This window comes from Astyanax mexicanus, chromosome 5 (genome assembly GCF_023375975.1).
Source record: "Astyanax mexicanus isolate ESR-SI-001 chromosome 5, AstMex3_surface, whole genome shotgun sequence".
In the NCBI taxonomy this organism is placed as follows: Eukaryota; Metazoa; Chordata; class Actinopteri; order Characiformes; family Acestrorhamphidae; genus Astyanax; species Astyanax mexicanus.
Window position 1 is genome coordinate 47,718,760 of NC_064412.1, and position 16,326 is coordinate 47,735,085.

General features: G+C 40.1%; 1 protein-coding gene across 3 annotated transcripts in view; it reads right to left on the minus strand.

Annotated features, from left to right (window-relative positions):
* lpp (LIM domain containing preferred translocation partner in lipoma) overlaps window positions 1-16,326 on the minus strand; it is a 351,252-nt gene that overhangs the window by 194,107 nt on the left and 140,819 nt on the right. For all 3 annotated transcript variants that reach the window (XM_022675482.2, XM_022675484.2, XM_022675483.2), the window contains one exon: window positions 2,874-2,980. In XM_022675482.2, the coding sequence (XP_022531203.2) occupies window positions 2,874-2,980 (107 nt within the window). The remainder of the gene's footprint in view (window positions 1-2,873; window positions 2,981-16,326) is intronic.

The following is a 16,326-nucleotide window of genomic DNA, read 5'->3' on the forward strand; positions in this document are numbered from 1 at the left end:
AGCACTAGTCTCAAATACTTGCTGCTTTGATAACCCAGCTGCATGCGAACTACAGAGCACAAATGCAAGACTCGAATGTTGAAATGATTTAAAATGGCCATTCTTATTAGTGCTTACGATAAATTACCAAGTTAATGTTAGTTAATCTTATCTTAAGCTTTTTAAGATTAATAGAAAATTAGCAGCACAGCATCCGTCTTGTAGTCCTTCTGGGCTCTAAATTCTCATTTTCTATTCTCATTCTGATTTCTCCATTCACGAAACGCATTGCCAATATTTACTAAGCCTGCAGCATGCTGCGTTTACCTGTTATTGTGTTTGCTACATGGCAAACTGGGGTGTGAAAATAGGCTTGGGGTTTCTTAAATTCAAGGAAGAATTTACTGGCTCTGATATCAAAAGAAACCAGAGCTTAAACTTAGCATGTTTCTTTAAAATCTGATCACACATTGACATTGTTTGATCAGTTAGTACTGAAAGTATAAGTATATAACGTTTTGCTCCTTTAAGTTGTTGAATATTCCAGCAGGAGGTCCAAAAAATGAGTTCAATGTTTGAAGAGAGGATTATAAAAGAAAAGAAAAGGAAGAAGAAATTAATGAAGCACTTCCTGTGGTTATGTAAGTAAGTTACCCTTTGCCAGCGCTGCCCGGGAAGCTGATTTAACGAAGAGGTCAGAACTCCAGCTGAGCTGCAGAGCGGCGAATGTTTAAGTTAAAGCAGTAAAGGGATGAATGCACAAATGCATGAACGCCTGGTATTTGCATGTCCCGCTACGTGTCCCGCGCTCAGCATTAAATGATGGGAAAACAAAAGTAAATTTGGGCTGCGGTGTTGTTTGATTATTCATGTTCGCTGCGCACTCTGCCCTCTTCCTCTTGTTAGTTCTGCTTAAGCGCAGAAATAATTCAACATCCCTTTTTTCATTCATGAAAGATGTAGAGAACTGGATCGGGGAAGTGCGGCGGCTCCGGTGCTCCGGCGCTCTGTTGTTTTTTTTTTTTGCAGAAATACACACATGTGCGTGCGCTGCGGCTCCGCTGTGATCGGAAGCAGGAGTTAAAGGAACTGGTCTTTGGGGAGTGGCATAATGAAGAGTAGTGAAGAGCTGCCCCGCAGAGTTCCCTCCACTCTCATGCCTGCTGAATTCATCTGATCTCTTACTCTACATCTACTTATTCACTCGCTGACACTCTGAGACTGTGGCCAAATTCCCCTCTGTAAGACACTAAGTTCTGCTTTTCTCTCAAAAGAAAGAAAAGCAAATTGCAAAATCAGCTGCAGAAACAGAGTTGGGCAGTAATTTAATATCAATTTACACTCACCCTGGATGGCTGCAAATCTTAGTATGCAGTTATCATGTCTCAAGCATATATATTATATATAAATGATTACAGGTGTGGTCTGATTAGACACTGGGTCTTTCCACAAGAGGGCGTACAATTGCTTTCTCTGCTCAGAGACAACTCTTAGTAGTGTACCTCTTGGTGAGAGGTTGTTCACTGCTAGATTATAAGAGGACCACATCATACGATGTAGAATGATTGTTTGAAGGAACTACTCGCCATTGTCTTTAGTGATGAATCAGGTTCTGTTTGAGATCAGTCATATTGGCATAGAGGCATCTTGGTGAACAGCTCAATCCTGCCTTGGCAGTTTATTGACAAGTTAACTGCTTTAATTCATGTCCTTGGAAAATGAATGTGTAGTGAAGTGTAGTTGAGATGGCACTGTCTGTTAATCGGTTTCGACGATACGATTCAGTGGTTCCAGTGAGGAGAGGAGCTGAGTTTTAATATGCCTCATGACCAGAGCCTTAAAGCACGTCATGATGATGAGAGTAAGTGCAATGGAATTGTCGTCACTGAGGCAGGACGCTGGGGACTTCTCTGGTGCAGGAATGATGGTGGTTGTCTTGAAGCATGTTGGAACAAGAGCAGTGCTCAGAGAAATGTTAAAGATGTCTATGAGAACATCTGCAAGCTGTTCTGCACATCCTTTGAGCACTCTGCCAGGTATGCTGTCTTGTCCTGGTCTTTCCATGAGTTGACTCTAGTTCTCTGCACATCAGCTGAGGACAGGCACAGTACCTGGTTGTTTGGAAGAGTTGTGCTCTTCTTTACTGTCATGCAGTTCTGTGCTTTGAATCTTTCATAGAAGTTTTTAGCCCATTTGGCAGGAAGGCATCACTATCACAAGCTGGTGGTAGTATCCTGTAGTTTGTGATGGCCTGGATACCATTTTGGTGCAGGACATCTTGTCTCACATGTCTCGTCTCTAATAGCAGGGCTTCCAACTGATAGAATTTTTAACAGGATAATGCTCCCCCACACACAATTTCTGTGAGCAGCTGGGACGCAGATTTAGCAACCTACAAGTGTAGAGCAGGATCTACAGGCCCAGCTGTAGCAACATCTGTGTGCTGCAGGATGCCATATGAAACCTGTATACAGTATCCAGGATAGAAGCTCCAACAGGGTCTAAACTAGAGCCTCTATTTAATAACAGTACAGATTCCCCAAATAAGCTTCTCCTTTCAGTCTAATATATCATCATTGCATTCACACATATAAAGAATCACTACATTTATTGTATAAAGTAAAAGTAAAATCTGGACTGTAAGAGAGCATTCCCACCGGAGGAAAGTAACAGAGGTGAGCCAATAGGTGTCAGTCTTCTCTGCGGCCTCGCTGTCTCTAAAAGCAGGTCAAATTAAATAGATAAGACACTGGGCACCGTGCCAGTTACAGCACAGGCAGAAATGGGTTAGGGAGAGCATAGGTGATGCCTGGGTACGCCAGGGTGCTACAGTACGGGGGGGTGTTTTGGTACAGGTCAGTGTGTTTGTGTGCCTGATCGATGAGTAGCCTCACCTGAAAGCCAAAGGAGCTGTCGTCCAATACTGGAGGTGGGGGGAATGATGTGGGGGACGGCAGGCCACTGGGATCCACCATCGGCGGGGGCGGCGGAGGGTAGTCCCCTAGAAAGATCAGAGAATAAATAACAGATAAATTAATAAATATACAAACAAATAAATAGAATCACTCATTCATAGAGTACCAATCAAAAGTTTAAACACCCCGTCTTAAGCCCCTTAGGGAGACATCTGTAAAAAAATATTTTACACTTCTACTCAGTGATAAAACTCTTGCATCCGGACTGCAACTGGAAAACAAAGGAGGACCAGTGAGTTTACTGGCTTTCTCGGTTACATGACATTACGTTGTCACATGATATCAGGTTTTGCACACACAGAGCACGATGGCGGTGTCTAAGCGCTCTAAAAGACACTGGAGCAGAGAAGAGACACTGACTCTTATAGATTTTGGTTGGGGGCGAATTTGTATTTCCTACACTGAGGAATTGGTTCAGTAGCTCCTCCATTTCCACTCTTTGTTGTGTTTGCGTGCATCTCCATGGAAACGCGCGCACAAAACTTGAGTACGGTGTGTGGCAGCAGACAAATAGCTATTTTAATAAACGTGACTTGACGAAACTCAAAGATGTGAGTCCGGACGGGAATAAAAAGACCGGACCATGGAGTTCAGCGAAAAACAGTAGATAATTCAGCCTGTAATTTTTTTTTTATATATATGGTCGCTCTGGACAGGAATAAAATCACAAAGGATGCCCCATAAAAGAGAAAATTACCCAAGGACCCTCTGAGAAATTAATCCCGTCTGGATAGGGCTTACGGATTTTAGAGGCTACAAACGACAGTCAGTCACCCTTAGTAGTGATACGAGGGACACAACGAGCTCAGCGATATGTGCCTCTCATGGCAGGGCTTCCAACTAATAGCATTTTTCAGCAGGATAATGCTCACACACACACACACACACAACAAGCATTTTTCCAGAATGTTTCTACCAGATTTCAGCACATTCTTGTTCTGCCGGTCTTCAGATTTATCACTAATCCAGCATTTATGGGAGCAGCTGGGGCCTAGCTTTAGCTTCAACCTAACCATTTTTTTTTTTTTTTAATAAGTTCACTCAAATATACTAATCGCATACAGTACTATCATATATCATTATATTCACATACAGTTGCAAGAAAAAGTATGTGAACCCTTTGGAATTACTTGGATTTCTGCATAAATTGGTCATTAAATGTGTTCTGATCTTCATCTAAATCACAACAACAGACAAACACAGTCTGCTTAAAAAAACAGTGACAGTGCAGAGTGGAAAAAAGTATTGGTGGTATTAGTTTAAGCAGACTGTAAATAATGGACAATTTATAAAAATATAAAAATACTTTATCTTGCAACTGTATATAACGTTTTGTTTCTTTTTTCTGTCAACGAGTGTAAACCCAGGCTTGTGTACTGTATGTAAACTCTTTTTTAATACATATAAAATAAGACTCTTCAGTGGAGTGGGTTGAATCTCGCAACAGGACACAGCAAACAGCGCAGAGTGGAATTAAGAACTAATCCTGGATTTAAACACGAACCAATAATACTTTCTGTCCAACTCAGCAGAGTACAATCCACCGTCCGATGATTAACTACTTCTGTATTTTAGCAGATTTAGCAGGACAGTCGACCGCCGTATAAAACAGTGCCAGTCTGTGCCAGTGTGAAGTGTGCCCGCTCCGAGGGGTGTGTGTGGGAGGGTGGGGGGATTACACACTAACCATATTGTCCCGAGAAGATTAACACGTATAATTGCAACAATTTGGTTAACGGAGAGCCTCTAATCCGCGGTAAGCAGGTGTTTACTGAGATTGGAGAGTAAGTTCTGTTGTGGAGTCGAGCGGAACGGGAATTTGTCCGGCTAACGGAACGGCACCGAGCCAAACTCAGAGTTCTAAAGTCCGGCGCTAATCCCTGGATTGGGTTCCTGTTCATGTTTCAGCCAGGATGAAGATCCGCTCTCCAAATTAGATTCTGATTGGGCTGCATGTCGCGTCCCAATCTGGACTCAATCATTCATTTTACTGTGTTCTTTTAAACAGCAAGCCAGACATGAGCTCTGCAAATTAAGAGTCTTTTTATAAGAAAGAGAGAGTGAGAGAGATACACAGAGAATGGTGCGATCATGCGTTTAAAGCCTGTCCAAAAATTGCATTGACCTTTTTTTAGGGTCCTGTAATAAAAAAAAGTATTTATTCATTTAAATATAACAATTAATTCATTCTAACATAAACAATGATAAAACAAATATTAATTGGATTTAATTTGGGGTGAGGGGTCAGGTTTTCATATTTCCACAAAAAAGTCCCTTTTTTTAAGATCTGATTTTTTTTTCTTTTTTTATTAGAGCCCAACAAATACAGTAATAAAGACATCTGGCATTCTTTAAACTGTAAATAATTAAACAGGCCAATTTTGGTTGTCCTGCATTTTTCAGCCAATATGAAAAGACACACTGTGCATCATGCCAGAAAAAAGCTTAGAAAATTAATTAATATATTTAAAAAAAAAGACACAATAGTGTAATAAAACTGGTCTAAATTTTCCCTTAAACATATATTTATTTATTTATTTTTAGCTTATTTTTAAGTTCTTGCATTTGTGGCTACCAAAATATTACTCATTCATTTATTTATCATTATAAATGCACTCGGAATTCGTGTCTGAGTTTGGACTGGATCAGTTATTTGACCATTCACATCTAAATACCAAGCCAGACATGAGCTTTGCAATTTGAGGACTTTTTACATTTTTATTTAAAAGACAACATAATTTTTTTTGTCATGTTACAGCTTTAATGCAGATGGTCCATCAATTCCATTCACTCTTTATTTTTACTTTTTTGCCCCATTTTTAGGGTTCTGTTTTTGTTGTAATTAGAGTCAAATTGATGTGATCATCTGTGCAATTTATCAAAGTCTCCTGATCAAATTAATGAACTCTGTGGGTAAGAATTAGACACATGTTCAGAGCTTTCACAACACCAGCCACTGTTGCCCATCTGCAGGCTGGCACAACAGATCCCCTGCAGGAGGAGGAGCTTTATATAATAACCCTGTGACCTCTGATAAAACTCTGCCGCCTGCCTGCTTCCCCGCTTCCCCGGCCCCGCCCTCTTTCACTGGCTGTAATAAGGCAGTTGTAAGTTGTGTTCTAACACAGTATTAATACGCTGAGTACCGTGTTCCACTCTCCAACATCTGAAGTGGTGCAGGATTTGGTGTTTAACGGCGACACGAGAGATTAGATGACTTATGGAACAGTGTGATGTGGATGGGTGGGGGGGTTGGGGGGGCTGTCCTCTCTGTACACATAATTTAAATTACAGTGAGAGAAACTCTATCAGAAATTCCTCACCAATCAGACAAAAACTGCTGATTATCTTTTATCTATAGCATAAGTCAATGTCTTAAATCAAAACCATTAAGATCACCTTATTAATTATTTTTAAATTAGAGATACTAAAAAATTCATCCTGCTTTTGTTAGAGTAACTGTCTCTATTATGTAAAGACTTTCTTCTTCATTTTGGAGCATTACTTCTTATTGCTCGATATAAAGCATATGCACAGCAATCTACACTACACTCTACTCTCATCTACTCACCTATACTTCCATAGAATCTCATATATAACTCTATTTTATTTATTAACCCGATGCTACCATTATTACCCTCACCTTCCCTTGGCTACTCTATACTACTCTGCAACCTCTATACTCCACCTATAGACCACCTAAAATGATGAGTTTCTTTGATTTTACCAAATTGAAAACCTCTGGAATATAATCAAGAGGAAGATGGATGATCACAAACCATCAACCCAAGCTGATCTGCTTGAATTTTTGCCCCAGGAGTAAAGGCATACAGTTGTCCAAAAGCAGTGTGTAAGACTGGTGGAGGAGAACATGTCAAGATGCATGAAAACTGTGATTAAAAACCAGGGTTATTCCACCAAATATTGATTTCTGAACTCTTAAACCTTTATGAAAATAAACTTGTTTCCTTTGCAATATTTGAGATCTGAAACCTCTGCATCTTTTTTACAATTTCAGCCATTTCTCAGCAAACACCATGCAAAATTACACTGTATATATATATATATATATATATATATATATATATATATATATATATATATATATATATATACATATAGGGGACGGAAGAACAACCTATTTCACATTGATTTTTTTATTGTTTTACTGTCACTGTCACAATATGATTGGTCAGATCTGTTTTCTGAGAACAATAGTAGAATCTAATAATTCCAATCCTTAACCTCGCCCTGACCTTTATCTGATTAAGTAATCAAATCATCTGTAGCTGATTAATAGCAGAGTGAATAGCAAAGTGTGGGCAAAATATTTAATGAGTTGTTTATTCACTCATCAAAAAGATGACACTGTCAAGAAAGCTGTCACTGCATTCAAACTCAATTATTTTCTTTTAAGAAATGTATAAATAATACATATATCTGTTAATTGTCTGCTGTCAGTTAGATATGTCAAGAAACTACAATCAAAAGTATCTTTAAATTAAATCTGTATAAAACACAAAGACAGCTGAACAGTATTAACCCTCCTGCTGTGTTTGTTCACATTAACTAGTTTTGTGTTCCTGCTCAAAAACGACTGCCCCACTTTATATATGTATATATATATATATATATATATATATATATATATATATATATATATATATATATATATATATATATAGATGATTATAGGCCATATTGTACACCCTGCACAAGGGACCTAATGATACAAACACACCAAAGCCAGAGCACACCTGCCTCCTAAAGTGATTGTGTCTCAATTATGTCTTAATTGTGATGGCCAATAAGTCACAATAAGATCATGATAAATAAATAAATTAAAATAATTATGTTCTCAGAGAGAAAAGCAAGATTGTTAAAATCATTCAAATTTGCCAAGGATCCAATAGTAGCGTTAAAGGTCAAACTGAAGACCTGAGTCTAAAGCTCATCTTCAATTGGTGCTACAAAAAAAAAAAAACTAGAAAAGAAATATAGAAACAACAACAATCTGTAAAAAACTGAAGATTCCCTAACTGTGGTGAACTGAAGTGACTGTATCTTTAAGATAAGAGGAGCGTCTCCAAAGGTATCGATCTTTCCCCCATGGGGCTCTAAACGTCCCGCTAAGCTGCTGTATGAATATTTAAAGAAAATCCCAGGAAAAACCTCAGCTTAAAGGTGAGACATTATAAAACACAGTAATGCAACATAAAACAAGCCAGGTATTCTCTTACTGAATTAACTAACGGACAGATTCTTACTGTAGAACCTGTATACAGCATGGTACTGTAGATCTGCAAAGCATTATGGTCAAAATTCAGTAAAGTATTATTATTACACTAGTTAAGACAATATTAATCATTTTAACTCACGTCTAAATGTATTATGTTTCACAACATTCTAAGCAATAAAAAAGTCAAAGTAAAGTTTTAAAAGTTCTTCAATTTATTTATCTAAAAAGGCTTTAATTTGTCTTAAATCAGTTTTCCAGTGGCATTACAAATTCTACAGAAAGAACATTTAGTTTTGTTCTTATTTCTGTGCACACCATTTCACACATTTTTCACACAGATTTTATATGGAAGTCAGTTTATTGACTTAATGAGTTAATGACACACTGAGCTGTGCAGTGTTATATACAACATTGTTATTTATGACTTAAAGGGGAGGTATTTTCAAGTACATTCACTTCTTGCTTTAAAGTTAGCTGAGATGCAACTGCAGACATAGATGGGGCTAGTTCCTTTCTTTTTGTTTTATTAGTTTGTCAGAAAATGCAGAATTCACATACTTATGGTAAAGTCAGTAAAGTCTAAATATTGGCTTCTTTTGCCATTTTGTTATGTGAAAATTTAAATTTAAAGTTTGCGGTGTTAAAAGATCTTAACAAGTCTTAAATTTTGCTTCATTTCCGCTTACCTGCAGACAGTGAAAAATTTAGTACAACTACAGTAACTAAAGTTACAGTAAATTTCACATTTTTCAGTGTTTTATTTTACAGTGCAGCTACTGCAGGAATAAAGACGGGTGATTACGTATTGACCTAAAAAGTGATAAATTGAGCGTGAGCGGTAATTAACAGTCCATTGACCTCCGCGGGCAGTCCGAGAACATTGTGACACACATTGCACACAAAAATAAACAAACCCTCAAAAACAAACAGCTTATAAAGGGAAGCGGCAGCTCTCGCCCCGCTGTACCGCTGCCAACCGGCCGCAGTTCACAGCGAGTGGCAGGAGGTGGGAACAGCACGTCCCGCTCGCTCTGGCCGGAGCACCGTGCTGGCTGGACACCGGCGGGGGAGAGCGGCGGCCCCCCGTGCCGTGAATGCGAGCGGGTCCATTTGCGCCGCCCGTGAAGCCTCGGCGCCATGCGTTCCCTCATGAAGCGAAGCAGCGGGAACACCTACTTAATACCACACATTACCAGCGCTCTTTATTGAGCCATTATGCACAAGTGGCAGCTCTGCCAGCGCTGCATTCTAATCAGCAATTAAAGTGATTTGAGAGGCCTGTGAGAGGATAATTGGTTATCAGGAAGTTGAACGTAGTTAAAGGCCTGGATATGAGAGATGGAAGTCTGAGTCTGAGAGTCTGGCAGGGCATTACAGCTCATCACGTCCACTTCCTGTACAAACTGAGCGCTTACGTACACACCACACACGGCTTAACCCCAACCCCACACCAGCCTATCAATTACACTCATTAATACAGCATTTATTTACACTTACAGCACCAGTCAAAAGTTTCTGACACACCTTCTCATTCAATATTTTATCTTATTATTTAATTTAATTTAGTTTCTACATGTTAGATTAATTATTAAAGTCATCAAAATAATTAAGAGACACATGAAATTATTATGTAAACAAAAAAAGGTGTTAGTACTCCACGATCCCTAAACCTAAACCCAAATAACTGAGATGTTTGGAATTTGAATATGCTGTAATAGTTCATTTACAGAAAAAAGGTATATATTTTGTAAAAAAATAAATGCAAATAAAGTCATTTTTGAGAATTTCTATTGTTCCAGTCATTATTTCAATACAAAGAGCACCAGCCAGATCCACATATAGCAAAAAAAATATAGCAAAAAAATTACCAGTGACAATAATTCAACAATATAAATAAGGGCTGTGTAAAATCATAGCACATTACATATATTCATGTTTTGTCCATAAAAAAAGCTGTTAAGAAAACATTCAGAATAAGTTTGTATGTTTATACATTTTTTATGCTCTCTGTTTTTTCCAACTTTTGCGTGATTGAAGCAAGGGTATACATTTTCCTTTTTTTTTCGGGGGGGGGGGGGGGGGTGGTTGAAGTAAATAACTAACACCTCAATCTCTCTCTGAATCTGATTTACAGCTCAGGGTTAGGTAGCTCCTCTACACCAGTATTTACACAGACCACCGTAGACAACTGCTGGAAGTCTCAGATTACAAACCTGCAGAACTTCGGCAGAGCTCCTCAACCAGAACCACTAAAGATCTTCTGCAGAGAACTTCCAAATAAATACCTGCTCATAATAACAACTACACCCACCTGCCTGCTTTACTGACTGCCCGCCTGCTAACCTGCTCACCTGCCTGCCTGTCGCCCTGTCTACCCACCTGCCTGCTTTACTGACTGCCCGCCTGCTCACCTGCCTGCCTGTCTCCCTGTCTACCCACCTGCCTGCTTTACTGACTGCCCGCCTGCTCACCTGCCTGCCTGTCTCCCTGTCTACCCACCTGCCTGCTTTACTGACTGCCCGCCTGCTGACCTGCTCACCTGCCTGCCTGCTGACCTGCTCACCTGCCTGCCTGCTGACCTGCTCACCTGCCTGCCTGCTTAGTGACTGCCCACCTGCTCAACTCCTCACCTGTCTGGTGCCTAACTGCCTGCCTAACTGCCTGCCTTGGTAACCTGCTTACCTGCTTTTCTGACTGTCTGCCTGTCCTCCTTGCTCATCTGACTGCCTGTTTTAAGGAATGCCCACCTGCCCCCCTTGCCCACCTGACTGCCCACCTCTCCCCCTGTCCACCTGCCGGCCTGCTTTACTGCCTGCCTGCCCCCTTTCTGCCAACCTGCCTGCTTTAGTAACAGCCCGACTGTCCCTCTGCCCACCTGACTGCCTGCTAACCTGCCCCCCCATCTGCCAACCTGACTGCTTTACTGACTGCCCGCCTGTCCCCCTGTCCACCTGACTGCCTGCTTTACTGACTGCCCGCCTGTCCCCCTGTCCACCTGACTGCCTGCTTTACTGACTGCCTGTCTGTCCCCCTGCCCACCCAACTGCCCGACTGTACCCCTGCCCACCTAACTGCCTGCTTTACTGCCTGCCTGCCCACCTGCTTTACTGACTGCCCGCCTGTCCCCTTGCCCACCTCACTGCCCCTCTGTTTTACTGACTGCCCGCCTGTCCCCTTGCCCACCTCACTGCCCCTCTGTTTTACTGACTGCCCGCCTGTCCCCTTGCCCACCTCACTGCCCCTCTGTTTTACTGACTGCCCGCCTGTCCCCTTGCCCACCTGTTTGCCTGCTTTAGCGCCTGCCTGTTAACGTGCCTCTCTGTCTGCCCACCTGCCAGCCTGCCTGACCGCCTGTTTTACTGCCTGCCTGCCCATCCGATTACCTGCCTGCCCATCTGCTGGCCTTTCTGTGACAAACTGGATTTAGTCAAAATACAAAGTTAATAAACTTGTCTCCATTTTGATGAAGCATCTATAATTTAAGGGAAATTCCTGTACTCTGGGATAATCCACAGATTATGTGACAATAAAATACAGTGGTAAAACTGGCTCTCAGCTTTACGCTGTCCTCATTTTTCTTCTCCTTTTTTTGCGATCCTACAGTTCGGAACACAAGAGAGCTTGAAGAAAACCAAACATTTCAAAACCTGGTGTAAACCTATAATCCTGCACAGGCTGCGCGGGATACAGCACTATAATGACCAGTGTGCGATTTCCAATTCTTTCAGTTCTTTATCTTTGCGGAAAAGCCCTCCAAACACACTGCGGCGGGAAGACGCGCTAAACACACTGTTTTATCCATCATTATCCGGCCGTATTCACGCTACCTTCCGCAGAAGCAGCGCGGCCGAGTCCTGCTCTTAATTAGCTGTAATATACAGCCGGCTGATTTACGGCGGCGTGCGGCTGTGAGCGGCGGCGCTCGGCTTTGAGGGCTGCGGAGACGTACTTCTGAAAGTGTACAGGAGCCGTCGGAATTGGCTTGTGTGGATTTGAGTGGAATTCCGCGGGGACAGGAAATGGAGTTTTCTTTAAGATTTAGACATAAAAGGAGGATTAAACTATTGTGCGGAGAGAGAGAGAGAAAAATGAAACAAAAACAGTAGAGAGAGGTGACTGCTTCAAACCGCCAGTCCCAGCAGGAAGAGCTTCAAAAAGAGCCACTGCCGCCGACACTCTGCCAGGGAGCGCCCGAGTCAAGTGCCCTGATAAAATACTTAAGACTTAAATAAGAACTAGCAGGGGGTGAAAATACAGCGGCCTGTAAAGGAGAACAGCCAGGATTTACAGATTTCCTCACAATGGCGCACGCCGTGTCACATTATTAACCGTGTGAATTCGCTTTGCAGGCAGACAGATGATGTTCAGGACTCAGACAAAGTCTCAATCTTTAAGTTTAAAGGCTGAAAACTCACTTCTTTAGTGAAGCTCTTGGTAATTAATGTTTCCTCTTACATAAAGGCTGCAGATCCAGGGATTCACTCAGGATGTCTTGTTGTCAGTCGAGTGGGTGGATGTGGGTGTTTCAGGTTGTCCTGTGTCTAAATCACCTTTTAGTTACGTTGTTATAATCAGATCTGCTGGAGTCGTTAGCCACGTTCTAATAATCTGATCACATATCTGTTCTATATAAAAAACAATCAAAGATATTTTTTTCTTTTTAACTTTTTTCTGAGTAATCGATTGACCACCTGTATGACCAGAGAGTGTTTTTGACTGTTGAGCTCTACTGTCACGTGCCTCAGACCAGTTTCCCTCTGTCACCCTCATGTCACCTATATCAGTAACTGTAACTTGTATCAGTTCAGTTTTCTGACTGTTTGGGGCTAAATTCTGAACAGAAATTTGTTCAAAAAATATTAATATTTCTATTTTTCATTTGGTATATTGAAGAAATGGACTTTTAGTATTTTGCTTAAAAAAATTAGTTTTCTCTTTCTGTTTCTCACAATAAGATATTTAGGAAGATTTCAGATTTGTCCTACTATTCAGATTTTTTTTTACTATATATATTTTTTTAAGTTTTACATCCATTTTTTTTTTTTGAGTTTAGACCCAAAGTTGAATCAAATATTGAACTGATAAACCAAGTGCATTGAAGTTTACATGAACTTTCTCTCTCTCCTGTTGTTACTATTACTATTATTATACTTTTATTTTTGTATAATTTATTATCAATATTACATTCACTATTATTACCACCACTATTGTGGTTAAATTGGTCCACCTGAACATACACACAGATATATGTGTCTGTGTTGTGATTTTTTTTTATTACTTATTTATAATTAGTAACAGTTGAGAAGAGTATGGACCCTTACTGTCACTCACTGGGGGGTCTATAATCTGTGTTTTATGTTTTGTTTGATTCTCTATTAGATTTAAATAAATCTGCTGGGAAACAACATCAATTGTAAAAAGCTATATATATAAACACATCTGATTTGACTTTGATAAAAATATGTCCGGAATATTTCCACATGGGATATAGTGCAAACAGACGTTCCAGTCTAGGAGGAAAGAGTTATAGGTTAGAGAGTAGAACATGTTAGAGAGACCACATGTGGATGAGTGCGAGTGATGAGAGGTCTTGTAGTTTATGGTTATGAGTTCAATTTCCAGGGAGCTCAGACATGGATACAAATAAATGTAAAAAAAAAATAAATAAAAAAATGTTGCCATCATATCAAAACCAGAACCAGATACCTTGGTATCAAAACACACAAACATACAAAATAAATACTTAGATATAAATATAAATATAAATAAATAAAGAGAACTGGTGGAAACTGACTTCCACTGAAACTAATTTGTCCCATGACTTTTGCCCTTTTTTTTTCACTGAAGCTACATAACAATACTCTGACCTGTGGGATTTTGGGCGGGGTCTGCTGTGTTAAATATCATTTTTTTGCCAGAGTCTCTTGTCTGTACTCATGGACAGTTCTAACCAGACACCGCCAGTCACCATCAATACCCTTCACTGCACTACTGTCAAGTGTGGGTGGTAAAGTAGCCTTATATGGTGTATTCCCAATACACATGTGACACTGTGGATGGAGGAAGGTTAAATATAATAATTCATATAATAATAATTCCATTTTCAACCCCATTTTCACCCCCTGTTTTGGAGATGTGTGGTTTTGTCACGTCAGCACTGGTGTCACTCCTGCACATTAGACTGTTCTGAATAAAAGTATCTGCTAAATAAATAAATATACCCGAGAGAAAGCCGGATTAAGGGGTGCCAAACCCACACGTGCCGGGTTCAGAGGAGTGCGGTTCAGCGCGGCAGCCGAAAACAAGTTACAGGAATGCAGTCAAGAGAGGCCCTGTCATGAGGAATGCTGGGTAATATAAAGAAGACGAGTCAGAGAGCAGGTGAAATACTGGGCCTCAAGTTCACGTGAGGACACACGAGGACGTACTGCTGAGCCAGGGTCAGCCTCCTGTAGCCCCGCCCCCAACACATGGCCTTCACTCAGCCTGAACATAGACTGCTGTGGGTCTCTTTCACATGACATAACATGCAACATGAAATGTCTCTCTGAACCTTCACTGATCATCAGTAAATTTTACATTTCATTCAAAAATCAAGGGTGAAGTGTGAAGTTTCCACCAATCAGTGATGGTTTGGAGAGACATGTCATCTGCTGGTGCTGATCCGCTGTGTTTATATAGAATGCGAAGTTCCATCCATCGGCACTCACTATCCATAATCAACTTACACAACTTACTGTACCTACTGATGTTCATGAGTTTTGGCATGCCAGTGTAGAATATCTTAAATCTTAGTTTGCTCCCTTCAGTTCTGATTATATTGAAGCAGGATAAGCAAACTGTATGTGTTAAAACTTTATTATAGAACATTGTATTTTTTTCAAATTCGTACTGACACACTCTTCTTCCAAAGATTTCTTCCATCCTACGTCTAATCTGTGATTTCATGCTCTGAAAAGAGACGATAAGCCTTGAAAAACATAGTTTTACCCCGTGTAAGTAGGTGGTTATGAAAAAGCCAGTTTAAAAAAAAAAAAAAAAAAACATAATTCCATCCAGCGTTTAATTTACGATGTTCACATTCTCCTCTCCGGCTGAAAGGAAGGCCCGGCTGGGCTCAGCGCCGGGTACGAAGGCTTTCAGTAACGTAAGACTGAGGCCTGTCGTGCCTTAAAGATGTATGTCACACATTCATTTCATAAATCTGTAAAACAGGGTCAGGCCTCAGACTTTCAGTGGAAATAATATGTCATAATGTTGAGTGGAGTGTCCCGCAGTCAGGCAGCAGGAGATTACTGTATGAAGATGTTTGTAAGTTCATGACATGTCCTTTAAGTACTGCTAAGAAGATCCGATCCAGTTTCTCCACGTCTGGCTAATGCTGCAGCGTATGCTCCTGGTGTACGTTCTGTCTGTTCAGGGGTGGAAAGTGGCTTAAAGCCGTGTTGTACATTGTCATGCCGTCTAGCCGCCGATTATCGCCTTTGATTACGGTCATATGGCGGGATTATCGTATGGATTACAGCATGGCAAAATACATGAGAGTAATATTAGCACTGCTGTGTGATTATGAAATGATTATGTGCTCTGAAGCTGCAAAGAAAGTACAGCTATTGATATTACTTGGATTGATAGCCAAATACGGAAACTGCTAAGACTTAATAAAAGATGAAAAGCTAAATAAAAAGAGCAGAAAATGCTGATAACAGGATCTGGCAGCACTGTTTTTTTTGTTTTTGTTTTTTTTTTAAAGGGAGGAGCATTAATTAAAATATTTGTAGGAATGCACTGCAGTACAAGAATCATATTTATATTGTCATGTTGTATATTATTGAAATTGTTATATCTTAAAGAAAAAAATCTTTCTGCATCAAACTGACATTCTACATTTGAATACCTTTATTGTAGGTAAGAATTATATTGATACTATCACACTGCTCTTTTCTTACAAATAAATAAATAAATAAATAAATAAATAAATAAAATAAAATTTAGATCTGACCAACATTAATTTATTTAGTATATTTATATATATTATGACCTCTTTAATTGCCACTTTTTTAATATTTAAATAAGCACTTGTCAATATTATACTGGTCTTGCTGGTCTATAGAAATGTTCATCAATTTCAGA